The sequence below is a fragment of the Vanacampus margaritifer genome, chromosome 4, assembly GCF_051991255.1.
Source record: "Vanacampus margaritifer isolate UIUO_Vmar chromosome 4, RoL_Vmar_1.0, whole genome shotgun sequence".
Taxonomy (NCBI): domain Eukaryota; kingdom Metazoa; phylum Chordata; class Actinopteri; order Syngnathiformes; family Syngnathidae; genus Vanacampus; species Vanacampus margaritifer.
The window spans coordinates 31,947,756-31,967,452 of record NC_135435.1 but is presented as its reverse complement, the minus strand read 5'-3'; the positions used below and the strand labels follow the sequence as shown (position 1 = coordinate 31,967,452).

Here is a 19,697-nt window from a genome sequence, read left to right as displayed (position 1 = left end):
ATTTTTTTCCCTCAGCACGACCAATAAAGGCTCTGGTTTCATGTGATTTAAATTTCCTCTCATGCTTTACAAGATTATTATATATATATTTTTTTTATTCCAGCCAGTAAAATAAAATGCTGTAAGAAGTCTTGTTGCACCAGGAGATTTTTTTTTGTTTTACAGTTTGATGAGACATTTTTGTCATGTAAACATGACATCCAAGTCACATTCGAAAGTTGATTTTACGACATTATTGTAAACTTCTGCAAAGTCTTGCTCGCTTTCAACTGTAGCGAAGGAGCTCCATGTACGTGTACTTCAAAAGAAGGCGGCAGTCAACGCCAAAACTAGTACATGTAAAGGAATACAAATCTTATTGTCTTTAAAATGAACAAAAAAAAAGGGGGGGATGATCATTGACTGACTTTAATCAGCATAACAGTCTACCTCGAACAGACCCCCCCCCCCTCAAAAAAAAAAAAATTGTTACTCAGTGCTATCTGTGAGGGGGAGGCCAGTGGGGACTTCCTTTTACGTCACTGATGGTGCAGTTCATTTGCCTGACATTTTAGTGTAGGCAGAATGTGTTCAATCCCGCGAGGTGACCGTGTGAATACGAGCATGAAAGACGAGCATGAAAGACGATCTCTTTGTGTGCCCTCTAACTGACTTTGAACTAGTTCAGGGTTGTAGTCAGCCTTTTGGATGGAAAATACTTTTGAATGGCCCACCGTCTCTTCAGCCCATTGTTGTTAGGAGCTTTTTTTTTTTTTTTTTTTAAATTCCGGACAGTTTTATTTCGACTTCTCTTTCATCTACGTATGAGAACCCGCTCAACTTTATAAGTAACCCATACTGAATACTCGTGCTGTGTGATATGGACAGCATTTTAACAGCCTGATAGATATCATTTCAAATCATGGTGGTGGTATGAATTTCCATGTTCTCTCCATTTATTTATAAAAGACAGATAGAACAACAATCAAACTGATAAATAGATCAATACAAACTGAGTTCAATCCAACTATTACGCTCATGTATAGAGTGAGGCTGAAGGATGTCGTAATAAGATGACTGTTGTGTTTCTGTCTGATGCTTCATTAGTGCAGAAAAAGAGCACAACAATTGACACACATCAAACTAACGATATAAACGATCTACGGTAGACATTGTCACATTTTGCTACAATATAAATATTATATAGCGACTGTATACAAATGACCGGTTGGCTCTCACTTCCATGTGACATGACGTAATGTGTAAAGGGTGTACTAATGATTTGTAAGGCCAAAGAGGTCCAATCATCCACATTTTCCTGATTGAATTAGAATCTCAGGTTCTGGTCAAGTTAATTGAATTCCAAATGATGATGATGTTTGTAGGATTCATTACTTAAAGAATGATAATTTATCTTTCGGCCTCCATAATAGATATTGAACACGATCACCATTTGCAGACTTTTAACATAAATACGTTTACAGTTTACCACAAAGAGTTCAAATGTATTTTCAATTCATTGAGCGCTGCTCTTCTCACCGGTGCACTTGTGTTTCTTCACCTGATCCTTACGGGAGAATCTTTTCTCACACACATCACAACAGTATGGTTTCTCACCAGTGTGCGTTCTTGTGTGTATTGTCAAAGTGCATCTTTGAGAGAAACTTTTGCCACAAAATGAGCATGAATACAGTTTCTCCCCAGTGTGTGTTCTCATGTGTTTAAATAATCCTGAACGATCACTGAAACTTACGGTGCAGACTGAGCAGACAAAAGGTTTCTCGCCAGTGTGTATTCTTGTGTGTGTCATCAACTGTCCCTTTATGGAGAATTTCTTCCCGCAAAATGAGCACTCGTAAGGTTTCTCCCCAGTGTGTATTGTCATGTGATTAGTTAAACTAATCTTTTGAGTTAATCGAAGACCACACACTGAGCAGGAAAAAGGTCTCTCCCCAGTATGCGTTCTGGTGTGTGCTACTAAATGTCCCTTTATGGAGAATCTTTTACCACACGTTGAGCACGGATACGGCTTCTCTCCAGTGTGTGTCCTTGTGTGTGTTCTTAAATGTCCCTTTAGAGAGAATGTTTGACCGCAAACTGAGCAGGCAAAAGGCTTCTCTCCAGTGTGTGTTCTTGTATGTAATTTTAAATGTCCCTTCACAGAGAATCTTTTACCACAAAGCGAGCATGCAAACGGCTTCTCGCCAGTGTGTATCCGCATGTGATTTGTCAAATTAACCTTTTGACTCAATACAAGACCACAGACTGTACAGGGGAAAGGTTTCTCTCCGGTGTGTGTTCTTGTGTGTGCTCGTAAATGTCCTTTCTGAGTGAATCTTTTACCACAAATTGAGCAGGCAAAAGGTTTCTCGCCGGTGTGTGTTCTCATGTGTATTTTCAAGCCCCACTTTGAACTAAATACTTTCCCACACTGCGAGCATTTCCAGTATGTGTCCGTATCACCTACAGAATGTTCATCATCAGTGTCGGGGGAGTCTGACAGTGGAGCTAAGAGATTGTCTTTTTGCAATCCTCCACAGTGCTCTCCATTACTTTCTTCTTCGTCATCACCTTCAATCTTCACAATGACGCTCGTCAATGGAAATTCTGTGATATCAGTCAGCTGCTCTTCCTTTTTAATCTCCTGCTGCTCAGGACAAAGACCTCCTTCAGCAACGTCTGCAGGACACAAGAAGACAAATACTTGTGGTTTGATCAACTCACTTAGTCATGTCTCATGTTGTGATTTTGATGATTCTCATCACTTTGACTAGGATGAAGCAGTGACCACTCATCTTGCGCATCATCTTCACTCTTCACAATGACAGCAGGAAATGGGAACTGGGTGATGTCAGCCTCATCTTCTTCCTCTTTAATGTAGCGGGGCTCTGACTCCTTCTGCTCCATCCTGAGGCTCCGCTCGCGCTGCTCGTGCTGCTCAGGATGAGGATATTCTTCACTGACATCTGCAGGACACAAGCAGACAAAACACATGGTTTGCTCAGTCAAGTCTCATAAATGTTTGGGAAATGTCTATCACGAACATTGAGAACTTTTTGCAGCGCGGATGTGGGTGGAAAGCATCAGTGGTGTGATGATGTTAGCTGAATACTGGAAATCTCTTACTTACGAAATACTCAAATATAAGGTAAAGGATAACTGGATGGGGCTGATAATGAGTTGAAACGCATTTTCAGAGACTGGCTTGGAGCCACCAAAACACCGCAGTACTAGAAAGCGCAGAATAATCGTGTAACGAAGATTCCATTTGGAAAAGATATAAACACAATTTGTGTTAAGGAAAAAATCATTAAGCGAACAGACCTGCTCTTTTTTCGCGAGATGTCTTGACAGCTTCCAGTTGTTGACGTCGCTCGCTTTTCTCTTTTTTTCCAAAAAGTTCCTCCACGTAATCTCCTTTCACACTTTTTGCACACATTTTCTCACGATAATGACAACACTTTACAATCACACGCAACCTTTTCTCAGTGGTAGATAACAAAGGCGCCTCTTTGTTAGATGTTAGCAAGATAAGCTATGTCGAGAAAATTCGAAGCTCACTGATGCGAGTTTATTTTATTTAACGAATTAGGTTTTACTTCAGTGAAAGTATTGATGGGATGTACTAATAGTATTAGCATTTCACTAAGAATTCGGGGAAATTTTGGAAATGAAGCGCGTTTGGTTACTGTTAAACCGTACACGGAAGTGAAGCTGTAACAAATTGTCGTACGGCAGCGTCACTAGGACAAACTGCGACGGTCCCGCAAGTTACTGCGTTGCGCAGCGCATCCGCCATAGTTGATGTGGCAGAACCACGTGTAAAATGGTGCAAGTAAATAGGCTGATCTTTTTGAAACGGCGAAAGTGCACAAACTTAATGCATTTGTGCATCAAAGCGACGAATTAACGAGGCATACTCGTCCGGAGCGCTACATTACCACAGCTAACGCGGCGGCGAGGTTTTGTCCATGTGTGATTGCCGTACTACTTCAGATACTTTCTATTTCTGTGTACGTTTTGTACCGTCCGAGATGTATCACATATTCCTTCCCGGCATACTGCACGTGCTGAAGATGCGACACAATTTCTACAACAGAGCTGTAATGGTCTACAACATCATTACTTGAGCCTTCATGTACGGTTAAGCATGAAGCTTCGCCTAGCTTAGTTTATCTTATTTTAATAGTCGCTAACAAAGTGCGTTTATTATCAACAGATCGCCCACCAGAGATCAAGTGTGAGTGTAAAAGTGTCGTTATTATCGTCTGTGAAGGTGTACAAAAAGTGCGAAAGAAAAGGACGCGGGAGAACTTTCTGGAACAGAAGATTGGAACGACTACAGGTATGTACACTTCCCATTCGTCAAACAATGGACTGGTGATAATCAAGATTTTTTTTTAGATACTTTTTAAAAACCTTTCCAGATTTATGCATGTTTATAAAGCGAACTGACCTTTTTTTTTTTTTTTTAAAAAAACAAAAAACAATTACATTATATGAAGCATGTATAATTGCTTGTTGGATTGTTGTTGTTTTTTTAACTGTTTAGTAAGGTAAAGTTAAAAAATCTAAACATTTTTTTAAGAGAAAAAAATGGACACTCCGGTTTTTATTGTACACAACATGCAACACTGCCAATAAACGTATTTGGTTGTCATTTGTTAAATTTACAAATAGTCAGGACATGGCTGCCCTTATTTTTTTTACATCCCCCCAAAATCCTAATGAGACATTCACCACAACAGTTCCGTTTTCTCTAAACGAGGAAAAGTGGAAACGGTAATCGTTTACATACAGTATTCTCCCCAGTGAACAAATTTGAGTCTGACAAATGTTTGACGACGACCTTTTTTGGGTGAAGGCTCCTCGAAGTAGTGGGCGGAGTGAGATGGAAAACGTCATATGTGACGTCACTTAGCAAAAAAAAATGCTCGCAGCCTTATCTCGCGCTTGACGAATTCTTCCTGAACTTGTACCGAAAATATTAAAATCCTCTTCGAGTACGTACGTCCTTTGCTACTCTCCTGGACCAAAATATATATTTTTAAATCTTCGTGTGTTGATAGACTTATTTTGATTGAAGCTTCGCAGGCTAGTTTAGCTTAGCTTAGAGTAGCTTAGCTCAACTCAGCTTGCTAGCCGCTCGCAGAGGGACGCGTTTGTTCTTGAAAGCAGCCTGAGATCAAGCGAGTGTCAAGTGTTGTGGTCACCGCGTGAAATGAGTACTAGTAAAAGTGCGAAAGAAGAGTACAAGGAGCAACTTTGTGCAACAAAAGAGGACAACAAGCCACAACGTCAAGCACTGGACGCTGATTTTAAGAAGCCTCAAAATGAATATCGCAGAGGTTTGTTCACTTTTGTTCACTTCTTCTTACTTGTTTAGGACCAGTTCTACATTTTTAACCATATTCCCAGCTGAACTGTTTGGATGACGAGTTGACACAAACTGATTTAAGAAATGCAGGACAGCTGACTCCCAGTTGATGTTTAATGTCAAACGAAACGAAACTAGGAGAAACACATGCCATGTATTTAAAACAACCTCATAGTTTAGCTTTCTGTCCGCTAGCTAAAACATAATAGCATGTATAACCCTTTGCGCAACTGGTATTGGAAGACAAACAGTGAGACAATGCATTTTTACATTCAGTACAACAATAGTCATACCGTATATTTCTTGGTCCCCTGAGAGGAGCTTCGGTGAGCTGTAAAGACGCCCATCACTCTACGACTGACTGTCTTATACTGCCCCCAGGTGGCCAAATGAGGAGCAGCAGCATAATCGTATTTCAAGAAATTGTCGTGAACGCACATGCACATTAAATGTTTCCCATCACAGTTGTGGACACAGCAAACACACGTTTAGTTTTAGTTACTGAAACGCTCAAATGCAAAACCGTGATTGTCAAACCTCACAGTTAAACATGTTTCTCAAAAGCATGTACGAAAAATAATAACATGTAAGGCACAACATGAGACTTTCACTTGACTAAACCATGCATGTTTTTCTTCATGCGCCCTGTAGACATCTGTGACGAATATCTCGGTTCCGAGCAACTGGAGCCAGAGCCCCCTCAAAAGAAAAAGGAAGAGGAGCCCTGGCACATCAAAGAGGAAGAGCAGGAGGCTGAAATCACCAAGTTTCCATTGACTGTCAAAAAGCGTGACGATGACAAAGAAGCAGGTGATGGGGGCTTCTGTGGGGGTTCCCAATCAGACAGCCTCTTAGCTCCATTCTCTGATGGTGATGGCTTAACGTCACACTCTTCTAACACTGATCATGGACACCCCAAAGGTGATATGACATGTCACACTGGCAACAAACACATGAAATGTTCTTATTGTGACAAAACTTTTGTCAACAGGTCATTGTTGAAAAGACACACAAGAACACACACAGGTGAGAAACCTTTTGCATGTGCAGTTTGTAACAAAAGGTTCTCGATGAAGGGACATTTAAGAACACACACAAGAACGCACACTGGAGAGAAACCTTTTTCCTGCTCTGTTTGTGGTAAACGATTTACTCAGAAGGGACATTTAATATCACACACAAAAACACATACTGGGGAAAACACTTTTGTCTGCTCAGTGTGTGGTCTGATATTAACTCAAAAGGTTAGTTTAACAAATCACATGAGAACACACACTGGGGAGAAACCGTTTGCCTGTCCAGTGTGTGATCTTAGACTAACTCAAAGAGTTCATTTAACAACTCACATGAGAATACACAAAGTAGAGAAACATTTTGCCTGTACAGTTTGTGATAAAAGATTCTCTGTAAAGGGAAGCTTAATTCGGCACACAAGAACACACACTGGAGAGAAACCTTATGCTTGCTTAGTGTGTGGTAAAAAATTCTCAATGAAGGGGCACGTAATAACACATACGCGAATACACACCGGAGAGAAACCTTTTGCCTGTTCAGTCTGCAACTTCAGTTTTGGTGATAATTCGGCTTTGGTTCGACACTTGAGAACACACACGGGTGAGAAAGCATTCAGTTGCAGTGTGTGTAATAAACGGTTTGCCTATAAGTATCAGATGAACAAGCATGAGTGTGCTGGTGAGAAGAGCAGCACCAAATGAAGCTTGAAATAGATTGCAAAGAGACTTTGACTCTTACTGGCAAGCTGTTATGTGATACCAAATAAAACAATTCTTCAAACGGTGATCGTGTTCAGTTTCTATTGTTGGAGCCGAAATGTAGTACAGTGTGCATTGCTTGAGTTACGCTTCAGGTAAAAATGTGGAATGGAGAGACAATACATAAAACATTTTTTTATTTTAATTTCGACCTTAAAATGTCTTTTCCCCACCACTTTAAACACATTTAGATTTATTAGAAGAGGGATGGGCAACTTAAATGCTGGAGGGGGCCACAATTTTTCATCAGTGCATCTGGAGGACCCACATAGGACTGCAACACTTCCTAAGCAGATGTATGACAAAAATGCCATTTTTGAATATGTGCTCTTACTATATTTCATTTTTCATAATACATTTCTCAATTCATGTACAAACGATCAACTATCCTAAACCAACAATAAAGGGTTTGAAGCAAACTACAAAATAACTACATAGTGTTCATCTTTTCCCCAGTGCAAAGAACTTTCTTGTAAAAAACACACACTTTTTCGTCACAAAATTAGTGTTCTCAAAATGTTAATATTATTGAGGTTCTATGTTTGTCCTGCAAATCCTTCCAAATTCGCAAAGAAATTATTAGGCAGCCTTACTCACGTTGTAGTGTAGCGCAGAATCAGATCCGATGGAAGTGTAACTAAGCCATGTCTGCCATCTAGTGGTGAAGGCTGATATAACAACTTAAAACTACAGTCACCCCCTGCATACTCGCGGTTCAGCATATATTTCAGGTATTTTCCAGTTTCTCCGGGATGCAAGATTTATGCAAGAATTGTGTGCGATCAAGTACTCTGTGAGCAACTATTATCGTGCAATAAATAACATTGACAAGGGCAGAGCGTACTTTCAGAAGAGATTATGATCTTTCATGTTAAAATAAATTAAATTCTCCACAAACGCTTTACAAGACCCACCAATGAAAACAGGACATTATAGAGCGTCATCCAATGGTAAACCAACACTTGAAAAGTGGGCGGGGCCAGATGTTGCAAAAGAAAGATTGTTTTTGTTTTTATTAATAGTTCAGTAACCTTCTAGTTATATATGATCACGATGAAACTGCTAAAACAAATATTATAGATTACGTTGTAACCATTTGAAGACTCGTATTTTATTCAGTATCACATATACACTTTTAACAGCTTAGCACAGAATCAACATGTCTTTACAATTGTTCTTAAGCTTCATTAACTGCTGCTCTTGTCACCAGCACACTTGTGTTTGTTCAACTGATAATTAAAACCGAATCGTTCATCACACACGCTACAACCGAATGGTTTCTCACCAGTGTGTGTTCTCATGTGTTTATTTAATCCAGAACGATCAATGAAAGTTAAAGTGCACACTGAGCATGCAAAAGGTTTCTCTCCTGTGTGCGTCCTTGAGTGAGTTTTTAAGTTTCGTTTTTCAGCGAATCCTTTGCCACAAACTGAACAGGTAAAAGGTTTCTCCCCGGTGTGTCTTCTCGTGTGTGTTCTTAAATGTCCCCTGTCAGAGAATCGTTGGCCACAAACCAAACAAGGAAAGGGTTTCTCTCCAGTGTGCGTTCTTGTGTGCCTAATTAAACTTCCCTTTTCTGCAAATCTTTTATTGCAAATTAAGCAGGCAAAAGGTTTCTCTCCAGTGTGTATTCTCATATGAGTTGTTAAATGAATCTTTTGAGTTACTCGGAGACCACAGACTGAGCAGGCAAAAGTTTTCTCCCCAGTGTGTGTCCTTGTGTGTGTTACTAAATGTCCCTTTTGAGTGAATTTTTTACCACAAACTGAGCAGACAAAAGGTTTCTCACCAGTGTGGTTTCTTAAGTGATTTGTTAGCCCTACCTTTACGGCGAATCTTTCATCACAAACTGAGCATGCAAAAGGCTTCTCTCCAGTGTGTGTTCTTGTGTGCCTAATCAAACTTCCCTTTTCAGAGAATTTTCTACCACAAACTGAGCAATCAAAAGGTTTATCTCCTGTGTGTGTTCTTGTGTGTACTCTTAAATGTCCCCTTTCAGAGAATGTTTTACCACAAACTGAGCAGACAAAAGGTTTCTCCCCGGTGTGTGTTCTTGTGTGTCCTATTAACTGTCCCGTCTGAGTGAATCTTTTACCACAAAGTGAGCAGGCAAAAGGTTTCTCACCAGTGTGTGTTCTTGTGTGTATTTTTAACAAATACTCTTTGGCAAAAGTTTTGTCACACTGAGAACATTTCAAGCGTTTGTCATCAGTGTGACAAATCACATCACCTTTAGCGAGTTCATCATTATCAGTGACAGAAGAGCGTGACGTCATGTCGTCACCATCTGAAAGTGGAGCCAAGAGGCTGTCGGCTTGGGAGCCTCCACAGTGGGCTTCATCGCCTTCATCTTCATCATCATCATCATCACTCTTCACAATGACAGTCAACGGAAACTTGGTGATATCAGCCTCTTGCTCTTCATCTTTGATGTGGGGGGGCTCTTCCTCCTCTTCCTCTTTTAATTGAGGTGACTGCGGCTCCTGCTGCACAGGGTGAAGATTTTCTTCTCTGGTCTCTGCATGACACAAGAAAATAGACGCATAGTTTGGTAAAGTCGAGGTTTTCTCAGTCAAGTCTCCTGTTGACCGACCACAAGGAGTGCCATTCTTGATCAATTACATTCTTCGTGTTTAGGTAAGTTTGATTTTTGGTATTGTTTGTTGTTAGTATATTAGGACTGAAGTCATCTACATGAAGTCGGCTATGTTGCATTGTGGTCAGTGGATAACTAATGTAAAAACAAAGAAAAAAGAAAAAGAGAGAGGCGTAATTCCTGTGTTAAGTCATTATTTTATTTAAAAGGAAATTATTCCGTTGCATATGAAATTCATAATTCTCATTATTTCCATTTTGTTACAGATATTAAATTGTTACCAAGCAGTGATGCATTTTACTTGAAAAGTAATATTGCTAAGGGCCAAAGACACAACACCACGCCTAAGTGGCCATCGTACTGCGACCGATACACAATTCAAACATCTCTCACTGCGTAAGTGTGTGCAAATACAAGTGAATGTTTGTTTTTTTTTTTACTTAATGACTCAGACTAGCTAACAGCTTGGCTAACATTAGCTAAAACAGCATTTGCATCATGGCTAGCATGGTGGGAGTCGGCAGAATCTTACATCTATGAGGTGTATTTATTTTAACATACCTCGGCAACAATCGAACAATGTCCAATTTAATGTAATATCTGTTATTATTTCTAAGAGTACTGAACTAAAATGTAAACTTTTAACATGGAGATACATATGTACAGCAAATAACGTTTTGTAACGCTGTTAAGCATCAAAGCTTACCTTCAACGAAGTGAAAAGAGCTCTGCTGATTAGTCAAAGCCACAATTTCCATCTCATCCTTGACAACTGCTCGGACTTCTCGTCCTGTGAAATTGATGTCGGGAAAAGGTGAAATTAAGACTTTTTTTCTCCAAACAACTTGTATTGTTTCTGCCCCAAATTGCACAACTTTTGGCAATGACATTGGGTATTAAATGTATCTGTTCATACACACAAAGCAAGGCGTTGACGTGTCGAAAGGCGGCCGTATGCAGTGCGTGACGTCACGTGAAAACGAAACGAACATGTTCATTTCTAACTATCTTTTTTTCCCGTACACAAATACCTGTGCTTCTATAGAGTACTTTTGCGGCCTCTGTGAATTTTGTTTAAAAAAATAAAAACATCGTGCCCTGCACAACAAACAAGTGAGTGCAAGAAGTAAACAAACCTTTTCCGTGCGGTTCTTCATCTTGAAGCTTCTTGAAAACAGCGGCCAGTCGTTGAAGTTGTGGCTCGTTGTCCTCTTTTGTTGCACAAAATTCCGCCTCATAGTCTTCTTTTAGAGTTTTTGCGCACATTTTCACACGATAATCAATTAAGACTGACCATTGGGCTCAGTTTAGCGATGTGTTTGAAAGTACAAACAAAGGCATCTCTTTGTTAGCGGTTAGAATGCTAAACTAAACGAAGCTAGTACGATAGCCCGGAAGCTTCAACATGCACAGGAACGAGTTCATCTGAACACGAATGTTTAATGAATGATGTTTTTCTCCTGTCAAGTGTACAGCGTCGAAGCTTCAGTACGTTCGGTGCGAATTCAGGAAGAATTATTTCATAAAGCGCGAGTCGAGGCTTATTTTGGTTTAGCTAAGTGATGTTGCTGATGACGTCGATACTTTTCTCCGCCTGCTGCTCATGTGGTCCTTCACTATTGGATGACGCGCTTCAATGTCTTGTTCTCATTGGCTGGCTGAAACTCAAGTCAGGATTGGTGCGTTCTCCTTTGTGGTAAATCTTCCTAATATTCAGTAACTTGCCTGGATGTGATGCACAAATCTGTAGTTCAATTTTGCAAAGTCAAAAAAAAGTATATATCAGATAACTGGTAAATATTTGAAATGTTAATAACAAACCTTGCTTGTGTGAACTGCTTTGAAAACGAGTTCAGTTCTTAAAGCTTCAGTTATAGTGACCTCTTCTGGCGAAACGCTAGACTGTAGTGAATTTGAAAACCAAAATATCAAGTATAATACAAACTTCTTTTTTTTTTTTTAATGAATAAAGAATGGTGAATGTATGTATTGTTTTAATGATTAGAGAGTTGTGGAAAAATATGTCCAATTTTGGGTGTGCCTATATAACTATGGCAAACTATTTTGTGGAATGGGCAACATTTAAATTAGGCACATCATTTTTAACCCATGTTTGATGGCCATCACTACTGATTGTGGAGGGTCTGGGCAGATGAGATTGACATGATACACGGAGGCTAAAAACTGACTACACAAACAGGACCGCCAGTGACATATTCATATACGTTCAGCCAAGAGAAATCAATCAAGTAGTCGAACTTGTAGGTTGTTGTAATCTTCATCCACAAGTTTGTCTTTTGTTGTATGCAGGACTTTTCTGATGGAACGGATCCTTCTCTCCTGAACTTCCTCCATGGTGAGCACCCGTGGGCTGCTGGATGGGTTTCTCCATCGACTCTTCCAATTCAACATCGGCTGAGCAATGGTTAGTACCACTTTCAGAGTACGGAAATCACCCGGAATATTTTTCTGAAACATTTAAAATGGAACTTGAGAAGTCAAACTAAGCTTTTACACTTTTAAGATGCTAAACTGAAAGTCAAAGAAGCGTGCGCTTACACTTTATACTTAAATGAATAATAAAAAAAAAGCAATTCATTTACAACTTCTTTAATACATGTAATCTTCTTGAATAATTACTCAGCACTCTCACCGTTTAAGACTTTGGAACTGAAGATTTTATTCTGGATCACGTGCACACTTCAACTTCTTACCAAAAGTCAAAGTTTCTTTACAATGTATTGAAAGCTTCACTGGCTACTGCTCTTCTCACCAGCACAATTGTGTCTCCCATCTGATAGCAATGAGAAAATATTTCATTACACACACACGCTGCAACTGAAGGGTTTCTCACCGGTGTGCTGTTTTGGTGTGTATTGTCAAACTGCGGCGTTGAGAGAAACTTTTGTTACAAACGGAGCATGAAAACTGTTTTGCCCCAGTGTGTAATTTCATGTGTCTATTCAATCCCGAATGAGCACTAAAGGAAGAAGTGCACACCGGGCAGGCAAAAGGTTTTTCACCGGTGTGTGTTCGCACGTGTATGGTCGAGTCGGCCTTTGTAGAGAATCTTTTATCGCAAAATGAACAGGGAAAAGGTTTCTCTCCAGTGTGAATTCTTGTGTGCGTGTTGAGATTTCCCTTTGTGGAGAATGCTTTTTGACAAACTGAGCAAGTAAAAGGTTTTTCTCCAGTGTGCGTTCGAGTGTGATTTTTTAAGCTAATTTTCTGAGAGAATCCCAGTCCACATTCTGAGCATGTGTACGGTTTGTCTCCAGTGTGTGTTCGAGTATGTGCTATTAAAGAGCCCCTCACAGAGAATGTTTTGCTACAAACTGAGCATGCAAAGGGTTTCTCTCCAGTGTGTGTTCTCATGTGATTAGTTAATGTGCCCTTTTGACTGAAACTGAGACGACATACTGTGCATGCAAACGGTCTCTCCCCAGTGTGTGTTCTTGTGTGTGCTTTGAAGTACTCTTTGTGAGAAAAACTTTTTCTACAAACTGAGCAGGAAAAGGGTTTCTCGCCAGCGTGTATTCTTGTGTGTACTTTCAACAAATAGCTGTTGAGGAACGTTTTGTCGCAGTGAGAACATATGACATGTGTGTTGTCAGTGCGAGGCAACATATCAATCTTGTAGTGTTCGTCGTTATTAGTGTCAGGACAGTCTGACGTGATGTCTTCACTATCTGACAGCGGCGCGAAGAGGTCGTCCAAATGGGATTCTTCTGAATGCTCTCCATTAACATCAGTCAATGGAAAATCAGTGATTTCAAATTCCTCCTCTTCCTCTTTAATGGAAGTTAACTCGGGTTCCTGCTGCTCAGAATGAAGACATTCTTCTCTGATATCTGCAGGGCACAAGAAGACACACGCGCCATTTGTTGATGTCAAACTTTGGTCGGCCGAGTGTCAACATTGAAACATTGATGTTGAGAGGAAGTGCAAGTGACGCCATCCCACGTGACCTCTTTCATGACGTGCCAAATCACCCCCCACAAGTTCTTACCTAAAAGATTAGGATTGGAATGAAACTCTGAACGCTGAAACTCAAATTGGCAGCAGGGATTTGGGAGCTACGCCGCCGAATGTTTATATTTTCGCCAAAAAGAGGCGCAGCTGCCTTCTTTTGAACACGTCCATTTCAGGAACTATTGGGTAAATCTTCACAAAAAAAGATATTGTTGGCAAGGGAATTCAACTAGGATCATTTAGAAGATTGCTGCATATTTCAGTAACCCTTTGTTTTAGTTGGCCTTGAAATTGACCTTGTGGATCACGTGATTTGAACTACATTTTTCATGAAATGTAATCTTCTCACATGTTCTCAAAACATATGAACGATTCTGAGAAGTTTTTGTTTAGCAGCAATAAGGAGTTTAAGTATAGATATTCATTGAATATTCAAATTTTAATGAATACTCAACTTTCAATGACTACTGAATTTTTTTTAATATGCAGCGTACACCGCATGTCATTATTTTTATACTTAATCAACAAACCTTTTTTCAGGGAGTCAGATGCTTTTGCATGTTTAATGTTTATGCACATTTACTGCCTCACAGAAGGGAGGAATTTTGAGTAGCAATAAACTTTATATAAGGCACAAGGGCCGCACGATGTTGCAAAATCGTGCAATATTATCATGGATATTATTGCGATTGTTAGTTTTTTCGGCACGTTAACATTTTCAACATCTAATGAAAAAATGACATGTTTTCGTTGGCAAAAATAAGCAAGCTCAATGTATTCTTAGTTGTAATTAATCTAATGTTCAACTACTGGATGGTGAAGCACATTTAAGTTTGTGTCTGGTCAAATTCAGATAGAAGCATACAATCCCATATGCATCGATATGCATTATGCATGGAGCAATATCGCGATATTGATATTTTTCAATGTATTTCCCAGCCCTGGCTGACCGCATTTTAATCTGGTGTTGAACTTCTTGTTTCTTGTGTGTTCAAGCAATGCACCTAAGTAACAACCTGTTAAAGAGCAAAACAACACATTTGGAGGGTGAGGTCATCTAAAATTGAATGTATGTTTTACAAACCCAATTCCAAAAAAGTTGGGACACTATAGAAATTGTGAATAAAAACTGAATGCAATGATGTGGAAGTGCAAAATTTTAATATTTTATTCAGAATAGAACATAGAGAACAGGTCAAAAGTGAGAAAATGTATCATTTGATGGGAAAACGATGTTGATTTTAAATTCCATGGTGTCAGCAAATCTCCAAAATATTGAGACAAGGTCATTTTCACCAGTGTGAGTGAAGTGCTAACTGGTCTTCCAGTTGTTGTTTTTTTGCAATTGGTTTTTCCAGCCTGTCTTGCTACCTGTCACAACTTTTTTTTGAGATTTGTTGGCAATGATGATGATACAATTTCTCAGTTTAAACTTTTGACCTGTCATATATGTTCTATTCTGAACAAAATATTGAAATTTTGCATTCAGTTTTCATTCACAATTTGTATAGTGTCCCAACTTTTTGGGAATTGGGTTTGTACATGGATTATAAAATCCCATAAAATGATAATTGCTTTATTGTTTCAACTGTCTTTGTTGTTGTATGACTATGTTTTGCTCCACGGAAAGCACGTTGTATGCACAGGCGATTACTTTAATAACGTGTTCTATAAATAAAGTTGAGTTAATCAAATACTTTTTCTAAATAAAAACACTGGATTAAAAGTTACGGATTGTCTTTTGTGGCACAAAAATGGCCAAGAACAGCTGCAATTGAACTACGATTGAGCAGCGCTTTGTCTTAGGAAGAAAAAGAGAACTCCTGCTACTAAACCAGTGAGCCAAAGAATTGAACCAACCTCGTCTGTGCAACACAACACGTGGTTGCATCGAAACAGCGTCCCGTAGTTGTCGTTCTCGCTCGTACTCGTCAAGTTGTGCACACATTTCCCCTGGACAATCACAACACTTCACGTCCACATTCGATTTCTGCTGAGCGATATGTTGTCGTCAACGGAAGCGTCTCTTAGTTAGCGGCTAGCAAGCTAACCTAAGCTAAGCTAAGATAGCGCGAGCAACTTCAAAGTACACCGGGAAGGGTTTGCCCGGACATGAAGATTTAATTGATGTTTTACTTTAGTAAGTAGTGATGGGCGTCCTGTGTCGAGGCTTCAGTAAATTCTGCAAAAATTCGGTAACAATTTCACGAGTCGAGCGGCGAGTTGGAGACGCGACATCGTTCTTCTTCTTTGTCTTTGACAATGTGATGTCATAGGGCACCGCCGCCCTCTCCTGTGTTGGAGTGTGAGTTACCAAGGTTAGCGTATGTCACTACATACGGTTTGTGTTTTGTTATTACATTATTATGAAGTTAAAAAATGTAAACGTTGCGATTCTGTATTTTTATATGGTAAGCACTTTGCTAGTACTCTGTGAGAAGTGATATATAAATAAAATGTACTTAGTTACACTCAAGTGCAGAGACTATTTGCTAACAAGACTTGTGATCCTTCGCATTCATTATTAATTATTCAATTTGTATCCACAGTTAATCATTCTCCAACAAAATGTTCAAGCCCAACAAAATCAAAACGAGGCATCAGAGCGCGTTGTCCAATAGTAAAGCATTATGTCAGGGAGTGGGCGGGACAAGATGTCGGAAGTCAAAGACAACATCTGTTAGCTAAAAATAGCCTCTACTCGCTTTTTTCTTGAATTAGTAACGATCGTACTGAAGCGTCGACAAGCCACGTCCCTCCACTACTTTACTCGAGTATAAAAAGTTCATTAAAATCAGCATGCCTCGATCAATTCGTCTCAGTGCACGTAGAAGCGTCTCGGACTAGCTTCTTTTTTGCTAGCTGCTAATAAAGAGACGGGCTTGTCATCAACAAATCGCTAGGCAGAGATCAACCCTAAGAGCAAAGTGTTGTGTGAAGTGTGTGGTTATCGTGGGAAATGTGTGCAAGAAATGTCAAAGAAGAGTATGAAGAGGAACTTTGCGCGACAGAAGAAGAGAACGAGGGACAACGTCAACCACCGGACTCTGCTTTCGAGAAGGCTCGCAGAGCAGGTTCCTTCACTTCTTACATATTTGTTAGCAACTATAAGTACTGCTAGTACTAAATAGTTATTACACTAACGATGTTTTGGTGCAGCCAGCTAGAAAAAAATATATATAATAAAATCTAAAACGTGTAATAATAATATATACAAAGCAATTCTTAAATAAATATTAGTGGTTTATTAGTTGTACTCTGATCAATCAGCTACCGATGGCGATCAGCCAATTTGTGTAGAAAAATATAAATAAATAAATAAACAAAAACATATCACCTGCAACCAACTAGAGAGCAGCATGTGTGCAGTGTAGCATCCGCTCCCACTTTTCTTAACACTGCAAGGGCCGTACAAACATGCATGCGGTTACGTTGTGGTGGGATGAGGACCGAGGAGGCAGAGGTGCAGTAAAAAAAAAAAAAAGTGATTTAATTCAACAAAAACAAGGAGGTAAACAAGGATCTGGCAGACAAACAAAACATCATCCAAAAAAACAGCAAGGCAAAACGTGGGGGAACTCCAGGGCAAAAAAAAAACAAAAAAAACGGCAGCATGGCAGGAGGAAAACACAATGAATCGACACAGACAAAGGGGAGACAAGAGACTTCGGCCCCGTCCAGACGGAAGCAAAGCCGGCTTCGTTCCTCAAAAAATCTCGAGCACACAGAAGCGTTTCAAGACTTGTGTGGTGTGGACATGACAATGCTTAAGGCGCACAAGAACACTATAGCAAAACAGATCATGACTGAAACTAAGCTAAAATAAACTCAAACAAAACATAACAGAAGGAAATGAAACGAAACAAGACCAAACCAAAACCGTGACACATGTATCAACATGTTGCCTATTTTCTGACATGTTACAGACCAAACCAGCAATTGAGTCATAATATATGATTGGGCATTTTCTGCATTCTCAAGTTGAAATCATTTCCCGTTTTTGTGTAATAAAGAGATGGGAATTTTGATAGATTAAAATATATCTGATTCATCAATTAATCAAAAAAAATCATTGACAGTTTAATCAATGATTAGAATCGTCGTTACTTGAGTAGCTCTAAAACTGAAAAATGTTCAGCTGATTCATGTGATCAGAATTGGTATCGGCCACTCTCACTCATTGGTGATCATATTGGAATCATAAAATCTAAAATGTCGGCAGCATAAAACCCCAATCGGAACACCCCTAATGTGTATATAAAGGTAGGCGTAACAATTAATTCATTATATCGATTTATAGTCTTACGATCCATACAGATCCATCTGTGCTCGGCAAATAGGCCATAGGACGTTTTATAATAGTCATTTCCCAAACGGCAGGTCCATTTCTGAGGTGGTCCCAACCACCAGCCCCTCCCCCGAGTGAATTGGAATCGTCGCAAAGACGAACGCCGAACAAGAATCGCCGCGTGTCGGCAGCCGTGCAACTGACAAGTGAGCATGACGAAGCAACGCCTGACTTGACGGCGACCTGTCTTTCTCCATCCCACAGACATCGGCGATGCAGACCTTCCTCTTGAGCGGCCACAGCTCCCCCGTGTAAAAGAAGAAGAGCAGGAGGCAGACATCTCAGAAACGTTCGGCGTCATTGTGAAGAGTGAAGAAAGTGATGGAGACCACTGCGGAGGTTCGGACAGCCTCGTAGCTCCGCTTTCCGACGCTGACGCGAGCGACATAACGTCACGCTCGTCTGACGTTGATGATGGAGAATGCTCGAAAGGTGGTAGGACACGTCGCGCTCGTAAGAAACGCTCAGAATGTTCGCAGTGTGGGAAAACTTTTGGTTCCAAGTGGGGTTTGAAAATACACATGAGAACGCATACTGACGAGAAACCGTTTGTCTGCTCAGTTTGTGGTAAACGTTTTGTTGTCAAGGATAGTTTAACACGTCACTCGAGAACACACACTGGAGAGAAACCTTTTAGCTGCTCAGTTTGTGGTAAGAAATATTCCGAAAAAGGACATTTAAGAACACACGCAAGAAAACACACTGGCGAGAAACCTTTTGTCTGCTCAGTTTGCGGTAAAAGCTTCCCTGTCAACGGTAGTTTGTCAAGGCACACAAGAACACACACCGGCGAGAAACCTTACGCCTGTTTAGTTTGTGGTAAAAAATTCTCGGTGAAGGGGAATTTAACAGCACACATGAGAAGATACATTGGAAAGGAACATGTTCCCTACCCATTCTGAAAGTTCACTTTGATGATGTTGCGACACGTAAGAACACACGCTGGCAATAAAAGCATTCAAAGCTCTTGTGCTTGTCGGATAAACGAGCAGCAGCAAATTCACTTTGAAATGGAAAGAAACTTGAACTCTTCTTCTTACGCATTTTTGTGATCCTAAATAAAAGAAGTCTTCACAGTGGTTTGTGTTCTAAATGCAGTACAGGAATTCTGGAAGTTCTGTTGATCAAAACCCACCTGTGACAGGTGAAAGTCTGATGCCGTGAAGCCTTCATATTCGTGGTTGGCCGTTCACCTTTTTGCTGGACTGGCGCTCCTCCTTTATTAGTTGAACAAATCACAAACTCGCTGTTGTTCTTATGTTGCTGCAATGACAGCACAGACAACACATACTTTAGCACCCTTTTTCCTATTCGCTGATTTATTTATTTTTTAAATCATTTCTTTGTACCGCGGTGGGGGAGTCTCAAATTTTGTGTGCGCGTGTTTTCTTTAAAATGTATTTATAATGGCGTTAATCATACGCAGATTTTCACTATTCACAGTTCTGGTCCTCATCACCTGCGAATCGTGGGGCCGCTGTATTACTTTGGTGTCATCTTGAAGTGTGTATTCACATTTACTTAACTCAACTTTATTTTTAAAGCACTTCAAAAAATAGCCGTACCTGCACACAAGGTGCTCAAAGTAAACTTGATGGAAATATGAAATAAAAATGAGAAGTGGATTTGTTAAATAAAAAGACTCAGGAATTA

At 39.9% G+C, this 19,697-nt stretch overlaps 4 protein-coding genes across 6 annotated transcripts; 1 reads left to right on the top strand and 3 right to left on the bottom strand.

The window, feature by feature from the left end:
- Positions 1 to 913: 913 nt before the first annotated feature.
- LOC144050193 (uncharacterized) lies at positions 914 to 6,196 on the bottom strand. Of its 2 annotated transcripts, none has more exons than XM_077563253.1 (3): positions 5,650 to 6,196; positions 2,745 to 2,945; positions 914 to 2,658 (listed from the first exon to the last, which is right to left on the bottom strand). In XM_077563253.1, the coding sequence occupies exons 2-3, from the start codon at positions 2,884 to 2,886 to the stop codon at positions 1,496 to 1,498; spliced, it is 1,305 nt and encodes a 434-aa protein (XP_077419379.1). In that variant the 5' UTR covers positions 2,887 to 2,945; positions 5,650 to 6,196; the 3' UTR covers positions 914 to 1,495. The 2 variants fall into 2 exon arrangements, with proteins under 2 accessions (XP_077419379.1, XP_077419378.1); XM_077563252.1 differs by lacking the exon at positions 5,650 to 6,196 and adding an exon at positions 3,304 to 3,698.
- LOC144050902 (uncharacterized) lies at positions 3,959 to 19,123 on the top strand (the record flags this gene model as incomplete). The annotated part of the gene is made up of 4 exons (XM_077564583.1): positions 3,959 to 4,117; positions 4,199 to 4,324; positions 12,035 to 12,149; positions 18,249 to 19,123. Coding segments are annotated over 4 exons (1,098 nt in total), but the record flags the coding sequence as incomplete, so codon positions are not given.
- On the bottom strand, positions 8,210 to 11,313 carry LOC144050190 (uncharacterized). Its single transcript, XM_077563246.1, has 3 exons — positions 10,861 to 11,313; positions 10,431 to 10,514; positions 8,210 to 9,646 (listed from the first exon to the last, which is right to left on the bottom strand). Exons 1-3 carry the CDS (start codon positions 10,988 to 10,990, stop codon positions 8,316 to 8,318), a joined length of 1,545 nt encoding a protein of 514 aa, XP_077419372.1. The 5' UTR covers positions 10,991 to 11,313; the 3' UTR covers positions 8,210 to 8,315.
- On the bottom strand, positions 12,380 to 15,989 carry LOC144050217 (uncharacterized). Of its 2 annotated transcripts, XM_077563293.1 has the most exons (3): positions 15,833 to 15,989; positions 15,557 to 15,649; positions 12,380 to 13,575 (listed from the first exon to the last, which is right to left on the bottom strand). In XM_077563293.1, exons 2-3 carry the CDS (start codon positions 15,642 to 15,644, stop codon positions 12,575 to 12,577), a joined length of 1,089 nt encoding a protein of 362 aa, XP_077419419.1. In that variant the 5' UTR covers positions 15,645 to 15,649; positions 15,833 to 15,989; the 3' UTR covers positions 12,380 to 12,574. The 2 variants fall into 2 exon arrangements, with proteins under 2 accessions (XP_077419419.1, XP_077419418.1); XM_077563292.1 differs by having other exon boundaries at positions 15,557 to 15,989.
- Positions 19,124 to 19,697: the final 574 nt, after the last annotated feature.

What these genes read in the sequence shown, in the direction of transcription:
- LOC144050193 (XM_077563252.1), bottom strand. Translation starts at nt 3,418, where the DNA reads ATGTGTGCAAAAAGTGTGAAAGGAGATTACGTGGAGGAACTTTTTGGA. An exon ending in ATCTCGCGAAAAAAGAGCAG is followed by an intron (nt 2,946 to 3,303) that starts GTCTGTTCGCTT and finishes TGTGTCCTGCAG; the next exon opens with ATGTCAGTGAAGAATATCCT. An exon ending in ACTGCTTCATCCTAGTCAAA is followed by an intron (nt 2,659 to 2,744) that starts GTGATGAGAATC and finishes TGTGTCCTGCAG; the next exon opens with ACGTTGCTGAAGGAGGTCTT.
- LOC144050190 (XM_077563246.1), bottom strand. Translation starts at nt 10,990, where the DNA reads ATGTGCGCAAAAACTCTAAAAGAAGACTATGAGGCGGAATTTTGTGCA. An exon ending in TGAAGAACCGCACGGAAAAG is followed by an intron (nt 10,515 to 10,860) that starts GTTTGTTTACTT and finishes TCAATTTCACAG; the next exon opens with GACGAGAAGTCCGAGCAGTT. An exon ending in CTCTTTTCACTTCGTTGAAG is followed by an intron (nt 9,647 to 10,430) that starts GTAAGCTTTGAT and finishes TGTGTCATGCAG; the next exon opens with AGACCAGAGAAGAAAATCTT.
- LOC144050217 (XM_077563292.1), bottom strand. Translation starts at nt 15,644, where the DNA reads ATGTGTGCACAACTTGACGAGTACGAGCGAGAACGACAACTACGGGAC. An exon ending in TGTTGTGTTGCACAGACGAG is followed by an intron (nt 13,576 to 15,556) that starts GTTGGTTCAATT and finishes TGTGCCCTGCAG; the next exon opens with ATATCAGAGAAGAATGTCTT.